The 25,938-nt window shown below is 33.6% G+C and overlaps 1 protein-coding gene across 1 annotated transcript in view; it reads left to right on the top strand.

Annotated features, from left to right (window-relative positions):
- LOC145258187 (cyclin-dependent kinase 4-like) overlaps positions 1–25,938 on the top strand; it is a 212,449-nt gene that overhangs the window by 41,407 nt on the left and 145,104 nt on the right. The window contains exon 2 of the mRNA XM_080116074.1: positions 12,839–13,159. Within this exon, the coding sequence (XP_079972200.1) occupies positions 12,906–13,159 (254 nt within the window). The 5' untranslated portion in view covers positions 12,839–12,905. The remainder of the gene's footprint in view (positions 1–12,838; positions 13,160–25,938) is intronic.

Raw genomic sequence — 25,938 nt, forward strand, 5'->3', positions numbered from 1 at the left:
GGTTTAAAAAAAAAAAGGTTTTACACTTTGGACTTTACAGGTAAATTCCCCCCCCCCCAAAAAAAAACACTTCTTTTTTTGTTTTAATTTACAATATATTATTTATTGATCTTTTATCTTCAATTTGTGATATATAAAACTTTGGTGAGTAATTATTAAAATTTTAATAGACATTTCAAAATGGGGGCGGGGTGAATTAAAAAAAAAAAACGTTTGTCTAAAATATTATATTCGGTTCATTGGAAATTGCATAAAAGTTCACATTCACCTTGAAAATATCGTAAAAATTTAACCAATAGAAAAATTTTAATAGATTTTTAAAGTTTAAAAATTGAAAAAAAAAAAATTAACTCGTAAAATTCAATTGATTTCATTACGTAAAAAAAAAAAAAAAAAATGACTGCATGAAGGCGCGCCGGCACTTTGTAAACACTTTTTTTTTTTTTTTTTTTAAATATTTCTATTATTTTTTATACAACTTTAATAGTTTATTTTGGAAGTATATTCCATAAAGAAAATAAACAACCCACTTTTAAAAGAGAAATTACGAATTTCTTTTATATTTTATTTGCAGTTTCGTGTTAGGGGTGTCAAAATTGCCCCAAAATTCTGATACACCTAATGTATAACTGACATCATCAGAAAAACTGTACGCGTATTAATCAACGTTTCAACAGCGTTATTCGTCTCGTTAGGCGGTCAATAATTTGTTGAACCCCTGACGAGACGATTAACATCAAGGGTTTTCTGATATTTATATAATTTCAAAGCTGCACATTGAACACTTTTGAAAAAAATATTTTATTTTATTTTTTAGTTAAATACATTTAAACTTATTTTCACAAAGCTGGGATTTAAACATTCACAAAAGTATATCTTCTGGACATTTTTTTTTTTCTGATAGAATGATGGAAGAAGAGGAAGCCTTGGGATATGAATGAATTGTCACTTCAAGGACTTGATGGGTTTTCAAAAATGAATTTTTGTTTTTTAGGTCACTGGGTCAAAACAGTTTCTTTTACATGACCTATTTATAGTTTGTATAATGTTATTTTAGTGTGTGTATGCGCGTGTGTTTGTTGTCAGTTGTGTTAGTGAATATCAAGTGTGTTTTTATGTAAACACACGCAGACACACACATTTCATAGATACTTATTCATGTTATTAATAAGAGAAGAACAGAAAAAACAAAAAATAAATAAATCCAAAAAATTTAAGCTAACCTTTTTGTTGATTTCTCTGCCATGGTGCTCGGAGGAAAGGTCAGATGTACTTATATAAAACAAGTAGTTAATAAAACGTTAAAAAAAAAAAACACTTTGAAAAAGAGTTAAAAACATATTTAATTTTAAAAAGGAAACACTAAATAAGTGGATAGTCCTTAATCCGCGGAGTTTCAAAGAAATACTTTCCTTCTCATTAGAGGGTAGAATTTAGCAAAATGCGGGATCGGATTTTGCTTGTAAAAGTATTTAATGAAACTACAAGTAAGTCATAGATCTTACTTGATAACAAAAAATGAAACAGAGGGAATAGGGTGAATAAAAAAGCGATTTCATGTGAATGGATAGTCTGGTGAAGGGTAAAATTATCCAATGACGGTAAAATCCAAAGATGCAGAATCCAAGAAAGTTAGTTAAATTTCTATTCGCACGAGTAAAATCCAATTCACAAATAGGTACAAGGAAAAGGAAATGAATTATTAAAAGAAAGATAAATGTGCGTGTATATATATATATATATATATATATATATATATATATATATATATATACACACACACACTTTGGGTGCCTCTTACTTTAATAAAAAAAAATCCCACTTTAACTTATTAAAAAAAATATATACAAAAATTTGTAATATAATTAACAACCTTGAAATAGAGAGTAGAATTTGCCATAAAATATCACACACACACACACACACACACACACACACACACACACCGGTTTTCGTTTGATCACTGAAGTTAAGCAACGTTGAGCCTGTTCAGTATCAGATGAGTGACCATTTTAGAATACCAAACGCTGTATGTAAGAGGACGTCGGCATCTCTCTGCAAGAACTGCAAAAAAAAAAAAAAAAAAAAACCCTAATGCCATCTCCTCTCCTAAACATGTGATTAAGTACTGCTTGTGAATTTGATATTCCCTAGAAACTTTCTTCTTCGGTTCAACCTGCCTAAGGTAAAAGCCGCTATATAAAAAAGTAAATAAATCAAGAAAGGGGAAAAAAACTAAAAACGAAGCATACAACAAATAATTTTAACCAACTATATCAGAAAATTTTAATATAAAAATTTGTAATCTCACAGTATAATTAGTTGCTGAAGAATCGAGAGAAAAAAAAACAGGACATGCAACAAATAACTTTCACCAAACATGTTAAAATTTGCTTTTCTAACAACCTGTATACTTTTCACGTTCTAAAACTGTCTTAATTTTGATTTTGTTAAAAGCCTACTTTTTCCTATTTATCTGCCTCACATTGCTAGATAATGTGTCACAACAGTCAGATAGTAGGATTGGAAAAACCAGTGCCTTAGAAGAAAAGCACGTTGGCCTACTAAAAGAATGCCTGGGCAACCCTGTCGACATTCCCTGAGAAGGGTGCCTCAAGCAATTAGCAATAAACTAACCCCTTCTTAAAAGGAGATGGTAAAGCCTATGAAGCTGCCTCTCGCTATGTTGTAAAATTTGTTTACCTACTTTTCTAATAAACAAGACCACTGCCGACTCTAGCGACAAAACCTTGTCAATCGCAGGAATTAAAATTCTAAGAGCAGAACAACCAGAAATACAAGCTTTTCATTTTCTATTTAGCTATGGAAGAACGTTACATATATATATATATATATATTTTTTACATGGGGGTCACCACTTATCAAGGCCCGAAGGCCACTCAGGGATAATGGTTATTGCGTGTACAGTAATCAGTGAGATAGTATTGTAGTAATCATTAGTATTGCGGGTTTTGATAGAGTATCTTACTTAAGGGGGCGGTTTGTCAGGAGTTTGTTTATGTTGGACTTGAAGACGTACAAGTTTTAGTCAGGTGGGAAACAGGCAAGCGGCAGAGAGTTCCACTGGCGTGCAGTTCTAAGAAAGAAGCTTTGCTCATTGAATCTACGTTTGGATTTAGGCACAGATAAAGAGTGTTGAAAATTATTGACAATAGTTTCAGCCAGAGGGGTTTTCTCGTGAAAGATTTGCGAAGGGGGGGGGGCGAGGGATTGGATCTCAGACGAGCACCTACCATGGAAATAACGATAAAACAAAGACAGGTTTGCAACGTCTCTTCTGTGGGAGAGAGGTTGCAGGGAAGAGAAAAGGGTATCCCCTACTAAACCACGAAGTCTATTTTGTACTCTGTCAAGGCAGGATATGCTGTTTTTAGCAGCTCCTGCCCAGATGTGGCAGCAGTACTCCATCCTTGGACGTACTTGGCTTTTATACAGATAGAGAATTGCATCAGTAGTGAGATATTTTCTGGCGCGGTAGAAGGATACCACCATTTTCCCAGCGTCCCTGGCAACAGATTTTATGTACGTGTGTTTGTCGCTTGCAGAGGTACAAGACAATAAATTAAAAGGCATGCCGGGCCTTGAAAAAAAAAAAAAAAAAAAAAATGTAAAAGTTTAAGATTAAAACATAGTCTTTTTTTTTTTTTCTTCATATGTAGATGAACCCATTCAGATATAATAACTCTTACAATCAGTTTCAGGACTTAAACAAGTATAGAGGTCGGCAGAGCATTAAATTTGAATGCGTTTGGTATAAGTTATTAGGTGTAAGTTATATTTTTATTTCTGCTAACTATATTGTAAGATTGCATAAAAATTGTGTATGAAGTTAAAAAAAAATATTTAAGTTATAAACATGCACTTATTTTTCAATTTGATATTTTTATTGAAATGCACTTACGGTGCTTGACTTAGCTTCAATCTATGACCCCCCCCCCTCACTCCCACCCCGGAAAACATTCACAACAAAAACTCTGTTACAACCACTGTCAATAAATTCTCTTTCTTCATCTGAGTACCTAGAAGTAAATGGAACTTTTATGAGGAAAGTTTCTTTTCTAGAACTGCTCATCTGTGGAACACAATGCCATGGGGCTGCTTCCCGGCTAACTATAACATTGCTATTTTCAAGTCCAATAAAGACAAATTCCTCTTAAATAGTTAATTTCTGACCAATGTTAACCAAGCATCGTTACTAATTCTGTTAGTATTTTTTCATCTTCTACCCGTGGAACTAAATAACTCTTGTCCTCAATTGGCATGATGGCCTTGATAAGCGGTGATTTATTTGGGGGGGGGGTAACGAAATTGCTTATTCACTAGTCTTGTTCTGTGTATGTCATGTTGTTGAACATCATTTATTTATTTTGTGTGAATTGGATAATTATTGTTTGCATTCCTTTATCCTGATATCTTTCTAGTTAAAATTCTTTCTAGAAAGACATCATATATTCATGGGAGGAACTACGTGAAGGTTGTTAACATCCCTAAGTGGAATGAGCTGGACTCGAATTTGGCATACTCGGATTGTCAGCCCATGTCATTAAGCACTTTTTATTTTTTTGATCTGTAAATTTACCCTTGTCTGTTCGTCTGTCCACACTTTTCTCAATAATTACGCGTTGAAATTTTTTGAAATTTTGCACAAACATTAAACATGATATGAGTAAAAAGTAACAGAACGGATTTTCCGGGGAAACTCAGATTGCCCCCCCCCCCCCATAGAGGTGCCTTTTAAATTAAAATGGCTAAAATTGACACTTTTGTGCTTATTAAAAGAAATAACCTTGGATTTTTATAAAACTTTCTGAAAAGTTGTAACTAACTGATTTCTATATAATTTTGTTTGTCTATACTTTGCGATAACTCTTGGGTATGCCCCAGAGGCTCTTTTAGGGCTAACAAAACCACTCCATTTTTGATACAATGTTACCATATTTTTCCCAAATTTTCTGTGTATATCTATTTATTAGCAGTTTTGCATTGTGCTGAACTCAAATTTAAATATATTAAGACCTTGGGGACTTTTGGGGCTAATGGGGGGGGGAGGCAAATGATGGACTTAGTCATTTCATTTTTTGCATGGTGCAGAACTCAAATTTACATATGTTAAAGCCTAAAACTGCACTGTTTATTCATTTTCACCATGATTTGATGTCCCCTGGGGACTTTTGGGGCTAAATGGGGCGGGGGGGGGACAAATGCTGAACTTAGTCATTTCATGAAGGTTGCCAACATCCCTAAGTGAAAGTGTTTCCGTGAAATGAACTAGACTCGAACTTAGCACACCCAGATTGCCAGTCTGCTTCATAAACTACTTACCCCCCCCCCCCCCCCCCCCGTTGTTTTTGTTGCAACAGTGTCCACCTTGGTCAGGCTGAGCTGGCATCTTCTCTAACCGCATGTCATCCTAAACCATAGCGGCAAAATCTAACAAGATGGTTAACCAGTCATGATTCCTCTGGTGTAGACCAACCATGTGGAACGGAGATCTCAGTTAAGTCATTTCCGATAATTTTCAGGTTAGATTTTATGCGTTGACATACCAGGTCGGTGCAAAAGTTTTTAAGATTTCATCTTGAAAATGAAAAACTGTGTGCTTTTGAAAATTTGGTACTCATGCGCTTATTGATCCGTGCTGAAACAATAACGTTATTATTTAAAAAGCCATTCTTAACATGGGGAGGTGAGGGTGTTTTGTACCTATTCTGTACTTTAACCTTACAATTGAATAAAAAACATATCATAAAACTTTAATTAAACTTGGAAATATGATGTAAAAAAATAGCGCGGATCAGTAAGTGCATTAGCACTGGAAATTTTTATTCATATTGATAACGACCTTTGCTCTCTATAACTTGATTCCATCTGTCAACAAGTTTATAAATTCCTTGATTGTAAAATTCTTTACGTTTTGCTGTGAAATATGAATCTAAATTTTCATATTCCATCTCCTTTCATGATTTTAACGTAAGACCATCTAAATGGTTTTGTAATCCTCGAAATGAATGGTAATCTGAGGGAGTTATGTCAAATTATGCAATATTTCCGATTAGGTTCTCCTAGGAAGTCTTTGGCTTGTAGTGCTGTGTGAGGATGAGCATTATCATGATGGAAGATGACTCCCTTTCTGTTAACTAGCTTTCAAGTCCAATGTAAACAAGTTCTTATTGAGCCATCCCCTTAAATAATCCAAATTCTACCCAATCTACACCATTAACGATGAATAAACTACCACCTTATATTCATTAGCCCTTATCCTCGAGTGGCCTTCATGGCTTGATAAGTGGTGACTCTCTTGTAAAAAAAAAAAAAAACTTCTAAAGATCTTTTTCAGGCCAACATGGGTTAGAATATTGTAGAAAAATATGAATGATGTTTTAAGAAAGAAAAAAAAGTTATAAATTAATCATGGTGATATGTTTAGGTAATAACAATGTTTTAAAATGTCCCTTCTACAAACTGGCAAAAACTTTAGCAACAATTTAATAACAATGATGACCTTCTCTTATGACCTCCTCTTCCTCCGTTGTGTCTCTATTGTCGTTTTTGTTAATTTCTAAAAGATCTACAATTGATTTCATTAATCTATGTACTATATATCAAGTGGCTTAAATGAACATATATTCACAAGATGTGGTAGTGGCTGAGAGAACAGCGTGGTTGTGCCGATGACCATCTTCTTGACAACGGACAAGCACATTGCTCCAGTTGGAGATTTATGACAAGATTGTGTTTTGACAAAACGCCCGTCTCTTTGGAAGATAATTCGGCCATGAAAAAAATTTGCTTCAATCTCATATGCCATGATTCTGCTGTAAAACCTTATATGGAATAAGTCAGAGAGAGTAGCAACCTTGGTTGAAGTGAGTGTCCCTAATGATGGAGGTTTCGACAGTTGAAAGGGAGAAACACACCAAATATCAAAGTCTCATGTATGATATGAAAAGAAACTGGAATCTTAGGGAGATATCAATCATACCAGTTATTATAGGTGCCACAGGGCTTATGAAGAAGAACCTGAAGTCCTACCTAACTAATATTCCTGGTGAACCAAGTGCAAAAGAGATCCAGACAATTGCATTTAAAGGGAACAACGAGGATACTAAAAAGAGTTCTCGGTTGGTTTGAATAAAAAGCAGGGCAATGTTGGCATCTGGTTTGGCTGCCCCATACCCAGGTTTATAATCTCTAAAGGAAGAAAATTAAAAAAAAAAACAAACAGAACTTCCAACTCTTGGACACAGGTGTAGGTAAGTGGGGGTTGGTGAGAGAAAAAAACAAGTAGAAAGAAAGAGGAAGGCTTTCATTGGCTAATTTATAGAAATGATTATCCAATGAAATCTCCATGGTTTGCTATAACCGGAAAGTGCAAATGACGACAACCAATTCATAATTACATCATCCATCATAGTACTCCTGCCGGCAGTGTCCACAATTGTTCAAGGATGGCAGTGGCCACCAACAACAATCGTATTTTTACATTTTTATAAGGGGGGGGGTTCTACCGGGCAACACCGATTAACAGGTCCTGCTAGTAAATAAATAAAAACGAAAACACCACTTGAAAAGAATTTTCACTTGTTAAACACTACAAAGTAAATCACTATAAAGAGAGAGAAAATGAATTTATTGACAGTGGTTGTAGCTAGACGAGTCTTTGCTGCCTACTAGAAGGAAGTTGTTTTTTAACCGGCCATTAGATAATTGTGCTCTACTTGCTCTGCGCAAAAGGCTGTAAAAAATTCATTAGTGGATTACTTTTTTTTTTTTTACACAGGCATCACCACATTATCAAGGCCAAGAGGCCACTCGAGGATAAGGGTTAAAGAGTGTACTGTAGAAATTGGACAATATAGTAATCAATTCGGTAAATTTGTTAACTTATATGGAACGGCTCATCAAGAACTTGTTTACGTTAGACTTGAAGACAACCATATTGTAGTCAGCCAGAAAGCAGGAAAATAGAAGACAATTCCACAGGCGTGCAGTTCTAAGAAAGAAGCTTTGTTCGTGGAATCTACGTTTAGGTTTAAGCACAGATAAAGAGTGGGGGGAATTATTGATAGTGTTTTCAGCTAGACGAGTGTTTCTTGTGAAAGTTTGGCGAAGGGGGGACTATAGACTGAAGCTCAGTCGAACACTTTCCATGAAAATAACGATACAGCAGAGACAAACTCGCAACATCTCTTCTGTGAGAGGTTGCAGGGAAGAGAAAAGGGCATCTCCTACGAGGCTACGAAATCTATTTTGAACTCTATCAAGGCAGGATAAGTCCTTTCTAGCAGCTCCTGCCCAGATGTGGCAACAGTAGTCCATCCTTGGACGTACCTGACTCTTATATAGATAGAGAATTGCATCAGCAGTGAGATATCTACTGGATCGATAGAATGATCCCACCATTTTACAACGAGTTTGTTGAGTGGTCAATTCATAAATGTTTTCCTCCTTACAAATAATAGAAATTTAAATAGATAAAAATAAAAACGATTCATTCTTACAAATTCACATGAGATGGTTGACCCATCCGATTTCACCATTGAAGGCCAACTAATTATGAACATTAGAATTTACTGAAGTCTTCATTGTAAAAAGTTTTATTAATTTTCTCTCATGGTTTCCTGTTTGCCCTTTGTGTCTTGTTTGTTGTTTCTATCTATTTTTAAAAGATCTACGATTAATTTCATTAATTTATGTACTTTATGGAGAGTAGACAGTGGACCTTGCATTTCCTTTCAGCAGCCTTATAACTCTTTCTTCCTTTATTTTATCCTTTAGTGCTCACATTCCATGAGCAATGTTTCTGATATAGGAGGAATGATTGCTCTCTCATATATATATGTTAGTGTTGGGATGATTAATTGGAAAATTTGGGAGTATCGGAATCGGAAAAATTTGGGAGTATCGGAATCTGAAAAATTGATGCCTATTTTCTGATGCCAAAAGGATTCTTTCAATTGTCTTTTTTTAATTTTTTTATTTTGTTTAAACTAAAATCTTCTATTGCTGGTAATAATGATAAAATAAGAAATATTTATTGATTTTAAAATACCAGTAAAGCTAAAATCGACATGACGTCTACTCTGGCCTTGATGAAGGAGAGACTTGATATTTCTCATCTGTTATATCTCCCCTCTTTGGTTTTCATACATAAAGTCAATTTCACATCGTGGAGATATTCATAATCTCAGTCGTGAAGGATTTCTCCACTAACCGAGAACAAAAAACTGAAGTCTAGCATCAGAACAGATACGTAGTGTTATTTAAAAAATGTTTTCCCTGTAGTATCAAAAAATATATTTGAGTATATATTTTGTTAATATTAGTTAAATTATATAGAGGTTAATAATCTTGGTAAAGTGACAAACCCGCGTCCAAACATTTCTAATTAATTTACTACCTAAATTCATTGAATGAATTTCTCCATCTGCCGCCCACGCATTTTGCTTTTGTTGTTGTTTGACCTAGTGACCCAGAATCAAGTCTAGATTGTACTTGGTGTGTATTTCTGATACCAGGAAACTGAATGGAAAATCTAGTGTCCTCCTCTCACCCCTTCACCACAACTCCAAAGACCTCACTTGCTTTTTAGTATATTTATTTAGCTTAGTTTGGGCCATAAGGCAAAAGGTCAAGTTTTAAGGGTCATTCATACCAGCAAAGAAGGATTGCATTGCACTCTTCAAAATTATGAGAATTTTTGTCTGTGTGGTTTTTTTCTTTTTTCTTTCTTTTCTTTTTTTTTTTTTTTAGATGAGGGGGTAATTATTATTCTCTTTTATTTTTATGAGAACTATTACCTCATCTCTTATGCCACAACTTCAAACAGGGCTCTATGTACAAAGTTATCTTTAGTTGACCTTTGACAACTAAATATTGTCGTTTACTAGTCAAATAGAAAAGTTACTAGCCAAACCCACATGATTTTTAGAATATGACATCTTCATTCTATAACGAGTATGTACATCTAAAATATTTTTCTGTATATTTTTTTAAATAAGTGTAATTCTAAGTATACAACAAATTTTATGTTGATACTTGAAGGTATAAATATTTTAATTTCTTCAAATGATTTTTTAAACAACCTTCGTTTTTTTTGAAAAATAAAAAAGAGTATATTGTTCTATTAAACTTTTATTGCTTAAATAATTTAACTTTACTCGTTTTATTAAAAAAAAAAAAAAGCTGAAAAGATATTTTTCACTTGATAGTGAGTTTTGGAAAATTGTCAGTGAAAGAAATACAATCGCCAAAAGATAAGCGTTTCATTATTTCTAGTCACCACTTTGAAAAATCAGTCGCAAATGTGACTGTTTCACTCGCAATGTAGAGCTCTGTCAAAGAACTTTCCTTTCTCCCTTCGTCTGCCTAAAATCAAATGGAATTTCCATGAACAAAGTTTCTTTCCAAAAAAGTTCCCTCTGTGGAACATGTTACCATGGAATTGCTTCCCTGCTAGCTACAACAATGGCCTTCACATTCACCATCAGCAAATACTTATAGACTGAGCTACTTTTCAGCCTTTAAACTAAGATCGAAGTGTAGTATCTGTTGTGAACAAAAAAAAAATCGATTCAGGAATGTTAACTAGAACAACTTCTGGAGTGAATGTGGTATTATTGTGACTAGCTAGGAAGCAAGGAAAAACCTAGACAACCCTTAAGTAAAGTGACAAGGATGACCACAAACACCCCCATCTCCACTCTTTTGAATGGCCTTGTGCCTAATTTATTTTATGATTATTTTATGTTTATTGTAAAATTTTCTAAAATGAATAAATTTTCCAAAGTGTAGTATCTGTTCCATCCTTCGTAGGAGGTGGTCTCTCTATAATGAGGCAATCTTTATTTTTGTCCCCGTCCAGAGTGCCCTATTGAGGAACTAGATTTTCACCTTCAATAACACCTAACCTTGTGTCTAACTTTGCCCTTTTGTAAGGTAGGCAAATAGATAAGTATTTGTAACTAAACGTCTTCATTAGTCCCTAGTTTACTTGCCTCCCTATGAGAGAAGAGTTAGACACAAGGTCGGGTTTTAATGTGGGAAAAGTCCAGAGCTCTCTTATATCCGGGTTACACTGTATGTTAAGGCTCTAATTTGGGACCAGAGAAAATCTCTTTTCTATCCGTTTTTCTTGTATTCGGATCTCTTGGGTTACACTGTAGACATCAAAAGCAAGGCGCCGTTCCAAGACAAAAAAAAAAAAGAAAATGAAACTTTTAAAGCAAGAATACACTCATTGTATGTTTATTTTCATGAAAAATTATTTGTGCACAAAAAAAAACAAACTAATGAAACAATTTTTGGTGCTTATTCAGATTGGTTCTTAAAGCGATAAACAAAAATGAAGAAAAACTTTTACATTTTACCTATTTGTCACGGAATGAAGATTTTATATTCCAAAAATCACAAAAATTGATCAAGTAGTTTTTTTTTATTTACAAAAAAGAAATTTGCCTTTTTTTACTGATAAATGACAGACATGGCCATGTTTTTCTATAGAATATAATAAGGGGAAGTAATCAGTGATTATTTTGACACTTTTCATATGCATTAGGGTTGTCTGCCCTTGTCCACTGATTGGTTGGACACTTTTTCACTCTCATTGAAACAGTAAAATTTGATTTTCTTGGAGATAATTGATTAAATTACTTGATTTTTGGAATTTTTCATCTTCATATAATGACTGGTACATACACCATACAGACATTTCTATATTTTCTTTAATTTTAAATGCTGCCATAAGTGCCATTCTGAATAAGCACCCAACTTTTAGAAATATATTTTTATATTATATAATCTAATTTATAAAACTCACCATATCTGTCTGTCTCCATATTTTCAAACTCTACCTTTTCAGAAACTAAAAGTCGCAGAGCAGCGCTAGAGGGGCCTCAAATGATTGGATTTTTTATGGACCGTTCTTTTATGGGTCTTTAGCCGGTTAAGTAGTTTTAAGGTGTCAAAAAAGGGTCAAATTTATCTTAGTTTATTTTTAATCAGTTCATATGTGTGTCACATTGGTACAGTGGTAACGTCACCAGCTTTGATTGCTACAGTTTTACTTCAGTTTCGATTCTAGCTGATGGCACCTAAATACTTTTTTTTTTTTACTTTTGAAATCACGACTCTATAATAATATATACGAAATCTTGGCAAATTAAAAATATCATATTTAAGCATATTTTATGACCAGTCAAAGCCTTTCCTCCCCGCTAATACTTATATAACTTTTAAGAAAGTTATATATATATATATATATATAAGTGACCTTGCCTGTCTGTGTGCAGAATAGTCTCTATCAAACTACTCTGTTAATTTTTGATCTATCAAATTGAACTTGATATATAGTGGACTTGGACCTGTAGAACACATTCGATCTTGTTTTTAGTAGGACAGATAACTGCTAAGGGGTCAACATCTAAAAAAAATTGGAACTTGGTAAGCATAAGTCGATTAAACCTGTTACTCTAACACATGACAAATATGCATTTATACATTAAAGTTGGTTAATTTTGAAAGTTCTGATATCGATCTGTTGTTAGCTCAGATGGTAGCAAATAACACCAGAGATCAATGTTTTGGTTTCAATTTTAGCTGATGGCACAAGTCTTTTTTTTTTTTTTAATTTTTTTTTTTTTTTTAAGCTTTTGAAATCCTTACTATATATTAGGTACAATATAATAATTGATAGAGAATTGGCTTATAATAATAAGTATGAAATCTACAGTGCTTGGCTAGTTAATAATAAAAAATGCCTAACTTTGTCTTTGTAATGCTTAAAAAAATCTTTTTTTTTCTTTTTCTCCCTCTGCAGGTAACTGTGATTATTTGTGTGTGTTCTCTCTGCATCATTCTTAGACTGTGATTTGTAACCTCTGACAATGACTGCAAAATGGAGCTTTAGAATGAGTGGCAGACCGGAATCGTTTGCGTCTAGTGAATTTGACCAATTGTCTGAGATTGGCCGTGGTGCATATGGAACTGTATATAAGGCCCGGCATCGAATTAGCGGTCAGCTGGTTGCAATGAAACAGATTCCGCTGCCTTTGTCTGGAGAGGGTGTGCCAATGAATGCTATCAGAGAAATTGCGGCCTTGCGTCGAATGGAATGCTTTGAACATCGAAATATTGTAAGGTAAGTGACATTTTAAAATTAAAAAAAATTTTTTACTTCTCATAATTTGGAAAGCTTGGTAATTCTTTTTTTTTTTTTTTTTTTTTTTTGACAAGGGGGGGGTAGCCACTTATCAATGCCTGAAAGCAACTCGAGGATAAGGGCTAATGAATGTAAGGTGGTAGTGTAGTAGCTGTTAATAATGTAGATTAGGAAGAATTTTGATTATTGAGAAGGACGACTCAACAAGAACTTGTTTACATTGGACTTGAAGGCTACACTATTGTAGCAGATTTAATAGAAAATCAGAAACTTATTTTTGGAGTTGGGAGGGGAGGGATGGTTTTTATATGAATTGAATCAACTCCCAATGTAAAATATTACAGAGGTGTATATTTTCTGTGCTTCTGGATGGCTGAAAGATGTTTATATTGAGATTTTTATCCATTTAATAGTTGATGTTTTTACAAAATATTGACTTGCTTCCGCTGCTGTGTGTTGAAACAATTCTGTCGTAGATGATATGAATTTCTGCGCCCCCCCCCCCCCCGTTTCCAGCTCTAATGATGTGAAAGTGTTTCCATGAATCACTGCCAGTACAATTAGGAAACTAGTTTCATAGTCACAAATTTTAAATAGAATTTTTTTTTTTATCTTGCACTTTTCAAGAATTAATTTTTTTTTTTTTTTTAATTTTTATGATGAATATCGATTATTGATTATTCATGTTATTTGTATTCTCTGAGCCACTGTTCTCATCTTGAGTGTTATTTTCACAATGTTTCGATTGATGTAACCTACGGCCTTTTTCAGGTGTATCTTGTTGAAATTGGGAAATCTGCATGGAAGTTAGAATAGAACTTTTCATTTAGTCCTGGAAGGTAGCATGCTCTCGTTCCATCAGCCATAACTGGGTACAATTGGTAAAATTCAGTTGTAATTTACACTCTTCTGGCGGTTGAAGGTTCAATCACTTTGAGTCTTTCAAATTTGATCAACTGACTCTCTCCATGCAAAACATATCCCCAACCGTCCCTGGCCACGTTTCACTCATACCCGTGTGCACACATGCCGTATGCTTCCTATTGTTGATAATGGTAACACTTTGCTGGTTTGTGTTTCAGGAGTTTCTTGAACTCGCTCCATCCACTCCTAGCTCCGCTTTTATCGCACCAGCACTTGCGCCCCCACACCCCCTTGTGCTCCAATGACAATTTCACAAAGAAATAAATGTAATGCCGCTTTTTACAATTAAAACGTTGAAAGACCAAAGAAAACAAGCAAAACCTGATCCACTTGAAGCAAAATACCTGTTCCAACTATCGTTTAATGACAGTATCCTGTTTGTATTAAAATGTTTAGACTTGGTGTACAGAAATTGAGTCGATATGCTGATTATGTCATTTCTGCTGCAGTTATCAATTTCAAAATCTGTAATATTAAGGAAAGTTGTCTTGTGTCTGTATGTTCAGCTAACGGTTAAAAACTACTCAAGACACACCCATAAAATTGATATATTCTTTGTTTTAGCATTGCTTCAGACAAAAATATACGTACATTATTTTAATGCTGAACTGGCGCAGAATAAGTCGGAAAGTTTGGGTTTACTTTTGTCGGCTGCGTAACTCTTGCTGCTCTTATTTTGTCCTTTAGTCCTCGCATTCATTCCATGAGCATGGTTTCTGACAAGGAGGGAAGAATTGCTGTTTTCTGAGTCAGAATCTATTCCATCTAGCATTTATTGTTGGCGAGTTTCTGACCTTGAAATATCTATTTTTTTTACAAATTCAAAATGTAAGTTTAGTAAGTCATGCAACGCAGATTTCTTTTACAAATAAAAATCAAACTTTTTGACGTAATCACGGCTGTCAGGATAGACACAGTTTTTTTCATCTTTTTTTATCCCTTGTGGCATGATGCCACTAAGAAAAACAAGACCTGTCCGGTGTTATCAACAGTGATTTTTAAATGTCAAGGTTGGGAGATTTGCTTGGTCACACGTGAAAATTATATTAGGTTGGTATATATATATATATATATACCTAATATGAAGATATTTTTTTAAACTCCTTACATCAAGTGGCTTCATGACTTGTCTGGAGTAATTTCTATAAAAAAAAAAATTATAGCTATTTAAAAAAAAAAAATTGTTTAATTTTTTTTTTATCTAAAACATTGGTTTTAAAAATAAATTTAAAAAAATTTTTTTTTTAATTTATAAATTTATTATATAAAGGACAGCTGTCTGTTAGTGTGCATCTGTATATCTAACGAAAACTTTAAGAATACTAAACGAATCACCATCAAGTTAGTATTGTCTGAATCAATTTTTGTTAGGAGGATTCTGGTTTTTACTAGATTTCTAATGTTATGTATTGATTTTAAAAGTAAACAATGTATTTATGTACTAGGAGGTCACCTGGCATTGCCTAGTCATAAAATAATCTTAAATATGATATTTGATTAATGCAGATTTGTCATTATTATTATATTGTATTGGACCCAATATATAGTAATGATTAAAAAGTTAAAAATAAATGACTCGTGTGCCACCACCGAGAATCAAAACCAAAATGTTCAGCTTATGATTTATTTTTTCCTTTGGCATTAATTCCTGAGCTATGAAGGCGTGTTTGCTGCAAGGCTAAAAATTAAAACATGAACCAATAGCTATTACATTATGCATGCATATTCGTAATCCTGTCATTCAACTTTCACCTGGCAAATTACATTTTTTTAATTTTCACGCTTTTGCACCAATTTTTCCTGGCTAAAATCCAAATATGCATGGGTTTGAATACTCTATATATTGTTTCATGTCTATAGACCAAAAACTGAAAGGAGTTGATGTAGACAAAATTTCCGAAGCGAAATGCATGCATAAATATATATATATATATATATATATATATATATATATATATATATATAAAAAGAGGTTTGTGCATTTCGTTGGCAAAACTTTTTAAACAAATATATATATATATATATATATATATATATATATATATATATATATATATATATAAATGGTTTGTGTTTACTATAATCTTTTTAGGCAAATATTATGCAAGTATAAATCATGTAGAATATCTGCATGAATATAATTATATGTAATAGTTAATTAAAGATCATCATCCCATGAGAAAACTGAAAAAACTAATAGGGAATTAATTAAAATGGATGTTTTAAAGAATATGCAAATTAGCTAGATCTTTTGCAAATGAATGCAATTCCACAACCCATATATAAGAAAGTTGCATTTTCTATTTAGATAAATAGAAAAAAGGGTTTTTAAGCTGAATATCATTACACAAAAAAAACAAAAACAAATTTATAGGAGTATAGAAGATTAATTTGGAAAGCTTGCTGAGTTATCTTTCGGAAATGACATAATTTTTCTTAAAATTACAGTGGTGGAAAGGGAGAGAAACTTAATGTTGAATTTAGAAGTGCTCTGGATGCCTCCAGAGATTACCAAAAACTTTTTTTTTTTTTTTTTGAGGCAGGGTGTGTGAGGGGATAAGTAATGTCCATTTTCATCACAATGTGACATTTTTGTCACAAAACAATCTTCCTAGGCTGCTTTTTTTGTTTGGTAATAGGATCCGTCTGTGTTCATAATAATATAAAGGGTACAGAAGTGAATAGAGAGAGAAAACTTGTATGAGAAGTTTTAAAAGGAAAAAAAATGTTACATTCATGTTTTAACTCCTTTATTTTGTTGCCCATGCCATGCATAATTATACTAAAGAAATTCATATTTCTCTGTCTAGCTAAAACCCAGAAACTACACGAGGTACACTTAGAAACCTTCAATATTAAGATTCAATCCCAAGCTTATTATGGTGCAAAAATATATTTCTTCGCTTTGACAACAATTAATTTATGGGGTAGGGTCAGAAAAAATACTTTTTTGTTGATAAATGTTTGAAAAATAACAATGAAACTAGGTTATACAATCAGTTGCTGATTACTTTTTATTTTTATGCTTTTGATTTCTTTTGAGAGAGAGAGAGAGAATGTGTGTTTGTCTGAGGACTTTTAATGTTACACTTAAAAAAATTATATTGTTTTCTCATCTAAGACCCCCATATAAAGTAAAGTGAAATTTTCCCTTTAATATCCATTGTATCATTTCTCTCCATGCCACACATATCCTCAACCCTCACTTGCTAAGTTTAACTTCCATACATTATCACACTCTGAGCATACATGTTTAATAAACAATTCTCTTAGGAGTCACCACTTATCAAGGTCCGGAGGCCACTTGAGGATAAGGGTTAATGAGTGTACAGCAGTCAATAGGAAAATGTCGTAATTGTTAGCAGTGAAAATTGGGTAAATTGGATTAAAGGCACAGCTCGTCAGGAACTTGTTCACGTTAGACTTGAAGACTACCATATTGGAGTCAGTTGGAAAGCAGGAAAACGGAGCAGAGTTCCACAGGCGTGCAGTTCTAAAAAAGGAGCTTCATGGAATCTATGTTTAGGCTTAGGTACAGATAAAGAGTGGTGGAAATTGTTGATAGTGGTTTCAGCTAGACGAGTGGTACTAAAATCTGCACAAATCAAACTCATTCGCATCATCCCGTTGTACGGCTGTGAAACCTGGTCGATGAGAGCAAGCGACCTCTAAAAACTTGGTGTTTGATCCCTGTTGTTTCTGTTGAAGGTTGTTAGAAAAAAATCTATTCGTCAGCATCTGGTACTTGAGTGGGTTCATTTACAATCTGTGTTACACCATAGACAAGGGAGAAATCCTCATAAAACCTCCCTTTGTCATCTGTCTCTGCTAGGATCTTCTGATCACTCGGTTGTCTCAAAGATAAAAACAAATTATAACAAAATCCCCAATATACCTCTCCATCAAAGAGTATATCGATACTTGATGACTGACTGAGACAGTTTATGAACATTCATACCGGAACCACCCATACACTTTATGTTTAAAAAGAATGTGTCCTCCATAGCATCCGTCTTAACTGATTGAGTAACTGTCGGCATTGACAACTTCATTCCCTCCAAGCAATTCCTACCGAACAGCCAGCCGTGGTAAACCCCTAAATGTGTGTTTGATCATCATTGTTGATGCCGCATCTTTCCTGTTTGCTAGCAACAGTTCATCGCAAATGCCATTCGTTCTCGCTGCAACATATCCTCTCTACAGCAAGCTCTCATCTCGAGACGCCTTTGCTAGTTTGATCATGCTCTTTGTCGTCAATCAGATGATTTTGTCCACAAAGCCATTGAACTAGTCCCTCCTCAAAGTTGGAAAAGAAGCTGCAGCGGTCAGTTGAAAACATAAATCAAAATGATGAAACAGGATACTGACCTGATCCGGGGAACTTCTACAAGGTTCACCGCTGGAACTATGATTGACTAACACTCATATCTCATGCAGTGAACATCGTACCTCTTCAACATTTGGTTGGGACATGGTAACTTCTGTAGATGGAGCCAATCCAATTGCTCCAGAATGAAAACTGAAATCAGTACTGTTTAGTACAAATGCACTGCATGAGGTGGGGATGAGTTTGCAGTCCATATCTATCATGTTCAAACAGTCTTCTGTCACAGTCTTCTGTCACGTCCAGAACAACGATTTTTACACGAATTGGAGTTTTTCCAATGTCCACATGTTAAAAACGGCTTTCTAAAATCTCGCAAGTTTGAATTATTTGGAGTTATTTCTCTTATTTTCAAACTACTTGATCAACAACAAAATTAAGTATGTACCAAATGCTAATACACAATATTGCTGTATGGCAGTGAGACCTGGGACCTGCGCAAAGATCTTCACACACTCGAGGTCTGTAACAGAACGCATGTGGGCATGTGTGAAAATATCAGCTGCAGTTGTAGGATAGTGAGCTTGCGAAGATATTAGCAGCAGAGTTTGAGCACGTATGCAAATTAACAAGTGTGCGTGGACTGGCGTGACAAGAAAAAGAAAAAAAGGACAGCATGTTGTCGGAGAGGAGCAATGTCCGTGCCAGAGAAGATGGACGTGTAAAGTTGAAGATGAGAAATGGCTGGCATGTGGTCAAGGAGAAAAGAAAAGTGTACGCTGGGTGAGATAAACGTATGGGCACTTAGTGGCAGCGAGAGACTGTTAAGCTGGTGTTGAGATGGCAGGGTTTTGTTAATCTGATAACAGATGTAATGAACAGTAAAAAAACAGGAAGCAGGAATTTTAGAAAGTAATTGTAATAAATGCCTTTTGCTAAAACAGAAAAAAAAAAAATGCTGACTTTGATTTTTATTTGTTTCTTTCCTTTGTTTGTTTCTGTGATGTTACAGGTCTTGGACAAATCTTGTCCATGATGCATTCTGTGGATCTATCTCTCCAACCAAAATCCCAAACACCATGCATGCAAAATGTATCACAGATTCTTCTGAAAAGGAAACTTTGCTAGTTTGGTCACATTCATTTATGTCCTGAGGAGGAATTCATTTATAAGTTGTTAGCTCTAATTTAAGGAGAGTAGAAAGTGGATCTTGGGTTTACTCTTGGCAGCCTTGTAACTTTCACTTCCCTTATTTGGTCCTGTAGTTCTCACATTCCATGAGAAATATTTCTGACAAAGGGGGAAGAATTGTTGTTTTCTGGGTCAGAATCTATCCATGTAACACTTATCATTAGTTTTGAACCTAGAAACTACTAAAAAAAAACCCAACTTTTTTTTAGCTCTTTATATCAAGTGGCTTCATGTCTTGTCTGGAGTGATTTCCATAGAGAGAGAAAAAAAAATGCACTTGCAGGCTGGAGAAAGTGCAAGGGTAGCTAACTGAGGACATGGATTGAAAAAGTGTATATAGGCTTGATGAAGCTAACGGCTGGCCTCTGTGGTTTTGGTGTTTCCTGCTAGAACAGGATTGGCTAAAATATACTAATGACTCTGCTGCTGATTAGCTTGGGTGGACCGTGTTGATGCTGAACGCAGTGACCTCATTTGGATCTGGTTCAACTGATGCCGTATGAATGCTTTTACAGTTAATAACCAAATTGATTTCATGTTTCTGAATTTTTTAGATGAGGATTGATAATTTGATTTAATTGGATTATTCAAATTACTGTTCTCATCTTGAGTGTTATTTTTACGTTTCGGTTGATGTAACCTGTGACCTTTTTCAGGTGTATCTTGTCGAACTCTGAAATCTACACAAAATTTCGAATGGAATCCTTTATTTAATACACGGGAGTAGCATGCCCTTGTTTTGTTAGCCATGACTCTGTAGCAATCCTAAGTTGTGTGTATATCTATGAAAGTGTGTGTGTGTCTGTCTGTCTGTCTGTATGTACGTTTCCCTATGTAATAACTCTGTCAATTTTCAGTCTATAGACTCGAAATTTTATATACAGGGTACTGAGATTTGGGAAAATCTTTGTAATCAGTTTTCAGCCAGAAATTTAGCTGTTAAGGGGTCAAAATTCAACGATTTGACCTTTGAGAACTCTACCAAACTCCTCTGTCAATTTTGGGTCTAAACACTTGAAATTTTAGATATAGGTTCGTTGGACATGGATCTAATTTAATAACTTGATTTGAGCCCAAAACAATAAATGTTAAGGGGTCAAAATAGGGGTCAAAGTTAAAAAAAAAAATTGACCTCTGCGGTCTCTACCAAATTACTCACAATTTCTGGTCTAAACATTTGAAATTTTACATAAAGGGTATTCAGAGATAGGCCAAGCTTTTTAATTGGTTTGGGTCGAAAATTTGAGCTGCCAATATATAAATGTATGTATGTATGTTTGCATGTCTGCCTACAACTTTCGACAGAGGCAATGGATTTTCATAAGATCAGTATCGTTTGTAAGCTCGACCTTTCAGACGACAAATATCGGAAAATTGGCTAAAAATATTAGTTTCTTCGCCTTCAACTGGGCACTTTTCTATAGGGAGGGGGTCGCTTTTTTTGCCAATATTTTTGAAAGTCATCTCCTCTTTTCAACTGTCTAGCCTTAATTTAAACCTATGTCATTTCCGGTTTGACGGTGGTCGTAACAGCAAAGACATCACATTTTTTTCCCATTCTTTTCCTTTTTCCAGGTACGGGTTTGAGCCTGCCTTCCTACTACCACTTTTTTGCTCAACATACACCTCTGGGCAATGCTGGGCTGAAATGCTAACATATATATATTACATTTATAAAGGGATTAGACCTGAAGTCTAAAGAGCAAAGTTTTTTTTTGTTTTTTTTTCAGAGACAAGATACAGCAACATGCCCAAAGATATACTGACTGAACTTAAAACAAGTTTTCTAATGAAACTTAATAAGGAATATCCGCCTTACTTAAACTACAAAAATGCTAGTTTTATTTTGGTGTCTTAACCCCCCCCCCTTTTTTGCTGATGAGTAGATTATATTCGAAACCTTTGTCAATAATTATTGTCAATTTTAATAAAATGAATATTGTTTCTTGTTTCTGAAACGATCGTACACTCAAGTTGATTTTGTTTGACTTTCCTTTTGAAACTGATTTATAATTTGCAATTATTAATCTTTTTACTCTCTCTCTCTCTACTATATATATATATATATATATATATATATATATATATATATAGTAATCTGCAGTGATCTATAGTGATAAGTAGTAAGATTGTACATCTAAAAACAAGAATAAGTTTAAGGCTTCCAAAATTCATACTAGGGCCCATAGCATATTACCATATAGTAGGTATCCCCAACTAGCCTAGTTTAGGATGCGAAAACTGGTAAATAAAGTTAAATTTCCCTTAACTTCAACGTGCAATATCTCGTTTATTTTTTGGGTTATTTTGAGAAAGTTTTGATTTAAATAAAATTTAATCTTTTTGCTTTATAGATATATAATTCTTTTTCTTGTGTCTTTAATAGATTTTTTTTCCAGGCTACTTAAAGTTATGTCACTAATTTTGGTGAATGCGGCTTTATTTTTTACACAAAAAGATGTTGGTCTTTTTCAAATTTGGTGCACGCGATATTATGAGTCTCTAGGTATAAAAAAAATAGTACCATTTTAAAGAAAAAAAGGTCACTTATCAATATGGTGAGCTTAAAAAAGGGTTTTTAAGTTGTTTTTCACAAAAAAAATCCAACTTGAAAACTTCAGTGAAAGAAATATGAAAGAAATTCAATTGAAAAAATTCCGAAAAATCCATCATTTTGTAGAGAAATATATCCTCTTTAATAATCTGTTGGTGTCATAATACGATGCTCATAAATCAAGGAGCGCCACTAATAAAAGTGAATGTACCTACGACTTAATCCCAAGTGATCATATCAGTATCATCATGAAAATTAACTACCAGCACTAACGAGTCACACAACCCAACGAAAACGTAAACAAACAACTTGTTTCACTATGGATTTGTTTTTGTTTATTCAAAAGTTATAGAAAGTTATTATTTTTTTTTTTTTAATAATATTTTTAGTGCGACAAGCACATCAATAAAAGAAATGGAAATTTACAATTTAAAAAATGATGTCAGTTGTTTATTTTCTATATCTTCTTTCAAACTTCCATATGTTCTTTGCTTTATCTTCTTTCGGTTGGATAAACTTTCAGCATTGTTAAATTATCTTTTAAAAATTAAACTGGGTACATTTTAAACCAAAAAAACATTTTTAGTTAAAAATGACAAAACTTCTCAAGTAGTCAGAGAGAGCAGCTTTCAGTTGAACTTTATTTCCACTGGTGTTGATTTTGACACCTAACACAACCTTGAGATATCTCGGTTCAAGTTTAGCAAAAACACCTGATAGAACATATAGTTCTTGGGGGTACTTCTACAGTTTATCGCCGAAAATGGAGACGCCATTTTTTTCGTGCACCTATCGTTAAAATCCAAGGGAGAAATCAGTATTCTAAACTATGACCGAAGCATGGAATAAATAATAATAAAAAAATTAAACTAGATAACGATTTTTCAGTTTCATTTAAATTAATTTGTTGTTGACCTTTTAAAGTTCCTTTAATTAAAAAAAAAAATGTTTTATTAAAATTATTTGTTAAAAAAAAAAACAAAAAAAACTATTTTATAAAAATCCAATGTTGCTTTCATTACAAAATTGTTTTATTAACATTATATTTTCTTACACAAACTTTTCAATAAATGTTTTTACAATTATATTTTGATAAATTTTTATACAGTGAATGTTTTGGTTTTCAAATGGCGCTTGCCCGGTTTAGACAATTAAGAATATGTCATTTATTTTATTTTTTAAGTAATGTACAACTTAATCAGTTGATTCATTTCCACCTCCAAAGCAACAAAAAAAGTCCCTTAGTGAATCTGCTGAACATTCAGATAACTCCTGCAGTTGTGATGAAGAACCATCTCAGGATATCTTCAGTTATGAGCATCAAGGATAATGTGTTGCTGTCTACTATGACACCAACTTTTACATTGGCCAAGTCATTGAGGTTATATCTGCATCCAGTGCTGTAATAAAATTTTTATCGCAAACCAAAGGTAGAAAAGATTTTTTCGATGGCCTTTGTCAGATGACATTGCACAGGTAGAGTCAGCATTTGTTTTACAGATGAGGTTTTGAGGTAATGCCAGTTTCAAATGATGGTAGGATTTGGAGTGTTCTTGATATATCTACCATAGCAGAAGTTTATGAAAGAATACTGAGAGAAAATCTATGATGAAAGGAATTGTAGTAAGACCTCTGCCTATAAAATATCTTACTTGTTTACTTGTCTTTTAAGTTGAAAGTTTTTTAATGCTTCACAAAAAATGACTTGTGACTTTTTGTATAACAAATTTCTAAATCTTATTGTTGTTGGTTCTTTTTTTGGTGAGTTTAAATTCCCCAAACTAAAAATATTTCTGTGGCAAAATTTTTTTTTTATTAGAAACAAGGCAAACATTGTTTTGAATTCCTCGCCCCCAAATTAGTAAAGTTGCAAAGTTTTAAGCTTCTGCCTCCAATGGTTACATTTTTAAAGCAATTTCAGTAACGTATACTTTTTTACTTGTTTTTTTTTTTAACCCTTTTGTGCCCTTTTTACTAAATTGTTCGACTGATTTTACATGGTCCACAATTGAGTGGTTTTATCAATTTATAATTAAAAGAAAAAATTATCTTGATCTCTAATGTGTTATGAATCATACTAAGAAGATTCAATGCATTAGCTAATGAAATGAAATTGATATGAACAGTCAAAATTGCATTTCCGTGTCATATTTGCATTTTTCCCCGTTGGTAGTTGCTAGTGTTTAGGTTTGTTTCATCTAATAATTATTGGTTTCATTAGTATTACCACAGGATGACATTACATTTATAAGGATTTTTCAATTGTTAGTAGCTTACATTTTTAGTTATATACTATGAAATTTGTCTTCTGGACCATGATAGCAAATTTTCAACTTTCCAACAAACTTTGAATGATAACTTGATGGCTAATTGAGCTACCAAAATAAATTTGGTACTTTTGTTTATGGTTTACAAAAATCTATATGACCACATTAATTTTTTTTAGATATAATGAAAAAAAAAAAAAGACAAGAATAGATTTAAGGCTCGAAAAATTCATACTAGAATTGTCTGCAAGATAAAGTACCTGGTAAAATTCATTTGTAAGTTACACACTTCTGGAAGTTGAAGATTCAATCCGCAGTGCAGGCAAAACTCAAAATACAATTGTGAATTACTTAGGACTTCTACCCAGTCATGGCTGATGGAACGAGAGCATGGTACCTCTGTGGATTAAATAAAGCGTTCCATTCGAAATTCTGCGCAGATTCCTGAGTTCAACAGAAAGATTCTAGAGTTAAGTAAGATACACTTTTAAAAGGTCAAAGGTTACATTGATCGAAACATTGTGAAAATAACACTCAAGATGAGAACAGTAGTTTAAATGATACAAATTGATTTCATCTGTTAGTATTTTTTTTATTTATTCTAATAAATTTTTATAGCAGACTAAATAGCTGAATTGTAAGATTATATCTCTCGAAACTGTGACTGAATTATTTCAATATTTAACTGATCCATTATTTAGTTCCTGCATTACTTTTAATTTGAAATCCCGGATTGGGAATTGTATTTCTTAAGGCTTTAAAAACATTACAAACATCATGAAACTGTCAATTCAGCAGTTTCAGGCATTCACAATAATTTGTCCAATTATCATCATTCATGTCATTTAATCGTCTACTAAAATGTAGAAATGAGCTCCAAGAGACTGCTTGGATGTTGATCTAAGGCGATGCCATGTCCATCATTATGTCATTTTCAAATGTCTAAAATTTGATGACGGAAACAAAAACTATGCCGTCACGTGGAGTAAATAAGTAAATAAGTATAAAATGGTGAGACTTTTAAACCAGATTGTTTTTTTTATTTTTATTTTTTTATTACATTTTCACCCCAAACAAAGCACATTGCCACTTTGATGTAGGGGGCTACTATCAGGGACATAAGCTACAGGGGTACTATGTGGGCAGGTGGGCAGCAAGATGTCGGTTCGTGTTACACTTGAACTTCTGCATGTCAGTACAGTTGGGGAAGCAAGAACCTGGAAGGGAATTCCAAAGTCTAGCAGTTCTGGAGAAGAAACTACTGGAATAGAAGGCTCTCTTACATCTCACGGATTGTTTTTATATACTTTATTTTTTATTTTTTAAAAATTCTTTTGAGATGCGGCCTCATAATTTGAGTATTTATTTTCTTGCGGACTGTTATTCTTATCGTCATAGTTGTTGTTGTTTCACCACGTTTCGGCCAAATTATACTATAGCCTTCTTCAGATTGTTAACCGTGACGGGGCAGGAATGCTGAATCTTGTAACTGTATCCC

Source organism: Euprymna scolopes, chromosome 33 (assembly GCF_053919585.1).
Source record: "Euprymna scolopes isolate OS-2025 chromosome 33, ASM5391958v1, whole genome shotgun sequence".
NCBI classification, from domain to species: Eukaryota; Metazoa; Mollusca; class Cephalopoda; order Sepiida; family Sepiolidae; genus Euprymna; species Euprymna scolopes.